The 2,854-nt window shown below is 44.1% G+C and overlaps 1 protein-coding gene across 1 annotated transcript; it reads right to left on the bottom strand.

Moving 5' to 3' along the window:
• Positions 1 to 63: 63 nt before the first annotated feature.
• Positions 64 to 1,886, bottom strand: LOC121963556 (formin-like; the record flags this gene model as incomplete). Its single annotated transcript, XM_042513840.1, has 2 exons — positions 311 to 1,886; positions 64 to 172 (listed from the first exon to the last, which is right to left on the bottom strand). Coding segments are annotated over exons 1-2 (1,603 nt in total), but the record flags the coding sequence as incomplete, so codon positions are not given.
• Positions 1,887 to 2,854: the final 968 nt, after the last annotated feature.

The following is a 2,854-nucleotide window of genomic DNA, read 5'->3' as shown; positions in this document are numbered from 1 at the left end:
CAATGTGGATAGATAAAAACATTTTTATGACAAAATGATGGATGTGAATTAATGAATGAGTACCTGCTTCTGTATATTTCAGCCCAACTTTTTCCTCTTTAAGTGGCGGCCAGACAGCTTGTAGGCGGCCAGGAGTTCTCTCCTCTCCCTCTGCTGGGGTGGATGCTTCTGACTGGAAATAAAACAGAATTTGACAACAGATTTATTACAGTATCGATCATAACTAGAGCTTCTTTACACACAGGACGGTATTCTAATCAAGGTTTTGGTGAAGCAAGTTGATGCTTGTTGGTTTATACACAATTCGTACTTTGCCATCAGCTGAGTCTTTCTTCTCAGGGGTCTTATTGGTTCTCTCAAAAAGCGCTCTCAGCACATCTTTATCTGCTCTTATCTTCTTCCTCACTGCCTCCAGGTCCACCTTCTCTGCTGGGTCCTTCTTTAAAGGCTTCGGGGTGAAAAAGGCCTTAAAGGCATCGAATGCTGCCTCTGCACTGGACACAGAAGGTTTCGTGGACTCAGTTGAAACCTCCTCCTCTGTTTCGGGTTCTTTCCTATCACCCTCTTGACCTTCTTCAATCTCATCAGTCTCATCCTGCTCTCCCTCAGCCTCCTTCCTCTCCTCTTTCTCATCTCTCTTTTCCCGGTTCAGGAACTGGGAGATCTGACCCAGGAAGCCTCCCTGAACTTTAGCATCACCTTGCCTCTCAGGGAAAATGTCCCTCCTTGCTCCTTGAGAAGACGGTTTGATCTGTGCCACGGTGTCGTGCTCGGGCCCAACCACCCCCTTCCTGAGGACCCTCAGGCCGCTGAAGAGGGCTGGGAGCTGGATCTGTTTGTCCGTGGAGGAGCCTGGGGAGAAGGTGGCTCGAGTCAAGGTGGATCCAGGTGGAGGGTTGTTGGCTGCAGATGTTATGAAGATATTTTCGTCTTTTGGAATGGAAGGATGGTGGGATTGAGCAGAAAAATCTGGAAATACATCTCTTTTCTCTTCTTCGTCATAACTGTCCTCTTCTGCATCGTTCTTCTCTTCATTTTGAATGCAAGAAGGGCTAAAGGCTTCCTCTAGCGCTGGTGTAGGTTCATCCTCAACTGCAGGTCCTGTCCGAGTCACGGTCATCTCTGCATGTTTGGGTTTAAATGATGCACTTTCTGCAGATTCCTCAGGGTCAAAATCCAAACTGTAAGTACTTGAAATAAAATCTTCCTGGCTGTGAACATTTTCTTCTTTTCTCTCTCTCTGATTAGCATCTTCAGTGTCGTCCTGCTCGACACTGACTGGTGCAACACAATCACTACCTGTATTTGCTGAGTCATTTGCAATGAGTTGACATCTTGGTTGCACAGATTCATTCAATTCACTTTCATGCAGCAAGTTCTCTGATATGTGACAATCTTCCTTGCTGCAGCCATTACCTTTGTCACAATTTTCATTTGGTGTCTTATTCTGTTCTTGATTTGTTGCAAACATCTGCTTCTCTGAGCCATTTTCAGCGTTTGCAGCCACACTTTGCTGCTCTCTGAGGTTGACATTATTCCTCTCCTCCTCTGTCATATCTGAGTCATTTCCAGCTTCTCTCCAAGGTATATATCCCTCTGAGTTAGGGGTCGTATTCTCTCCAACATGAGGCGATATAGCATGCGATAAGAAGTCTCTGCTGTTCTTCAGAGTTTCTTCAGAACTCATATCCCCATTTTTCTTTACATGATTAAAACTCAGCTCTGTGTCTCCTTGTATTATGTCCCCATTCTCCTCCTCTGAGAGGTTCCGGAAAAATTTTAGGATGGCTTTGTGCTCCTCCATTGCTCACAAGTCACTCATAAAGAAATTGCTGACATTATCCAGAATGGAGGGATGTTCTTGAATAGCTTTTCCCACAATGTCAACATTGTGGTTGCCATTAAAAATACTCATATCATGAGCGCAACATTGTGCTATCTTGCATCAGCAAAAATGCAGTTTATAAGGGCGTCTGTATGGCATGCAGTAATTTGTAAATCTGTTTCCAGGATCATGCAACTTCCACTTTGTATGAATAACAACGCTAGAAATGTTTAAGTCAATAAAGTCATATCACCACTCCTGAAAGTCCGACCTGTTTCTGCTCCAGTTTGTTGAAAACAAATAGATTGATCCTCTCACGGCTACAGCAGTTCCTTCATGTCTTACAGAAGAACTAAAGTCTCAAACCTAAATCTGGAAGCAACAGTTAGTCACTCAATAACAGGAGCGAAATCCACTCAGTCATGGAAAAGTGAGGGTTTCCAAGCCTCCACGGCTCTGCTGGCGAGAGTGACTCACTTAACCACAGTTAGAAGTCAGATCCAAGTTGTGGTTATAGTTTCCAAGTTCTTCTTCCCTTTCCCTCTGGCTCCCATACACCTTCTGTAGTTCTTTACAGAGCTGCAGATTGTCATACTGTAATTGGTAGCAGATGGTGACTTCAGCCACTGTTTCTGACGACACCCTGACAGATCTGTGAGCTGTAAGGCAAAGGAAGCCACCCAGGAACAGATGGAGAGACACCACACCCAGAGCTGAAGGAGGGTAAATAGGACTGCCAGGGATCATTTGTTAAACGTTATGGACTGTAAATCCAAAGTGACAGGGAGGTCTCTCAGCTCCCCTGCCGGCACTGAGCAACACCCGGCTAATCTGGGAGTCTTAGTGGGTCGAACCCCACCTCCACTGTACGGTTAATCAGCTCATATTGAATCTAACATAAAGTGCAGAGACAGAAAATCTTTGTTAGATTTTAAGTGGTAAAAATAAAAGGAAGTTATTGATTTGCATGTTAATGTTTTATATTTTAATGCATTTTTAAAGCATTTTGGATTTGCCTTTGAGTATGAA

This window comes from Plectropomus leopardus, unplaced genomic scaffold (assembly GCF_008729295.1).
Source record: "Plectropomus leopardus isolate mb unplaced genomic scaffold, YSFRI_Pleo_2.0 unplaced_scaffold11699, whole genome shotgun sequence".
Taxonomy (NCBI): Eukaryota; Metazoa; Chordata; class Actinopteri; order Perciformes; family Serranidae; genus Plectropomus; species Plectropomus leopardus.
Note: the sequence above shows the minus strand (reverse complement) of the source record. Positions and strands in the feature narration are given on the sequence as shown.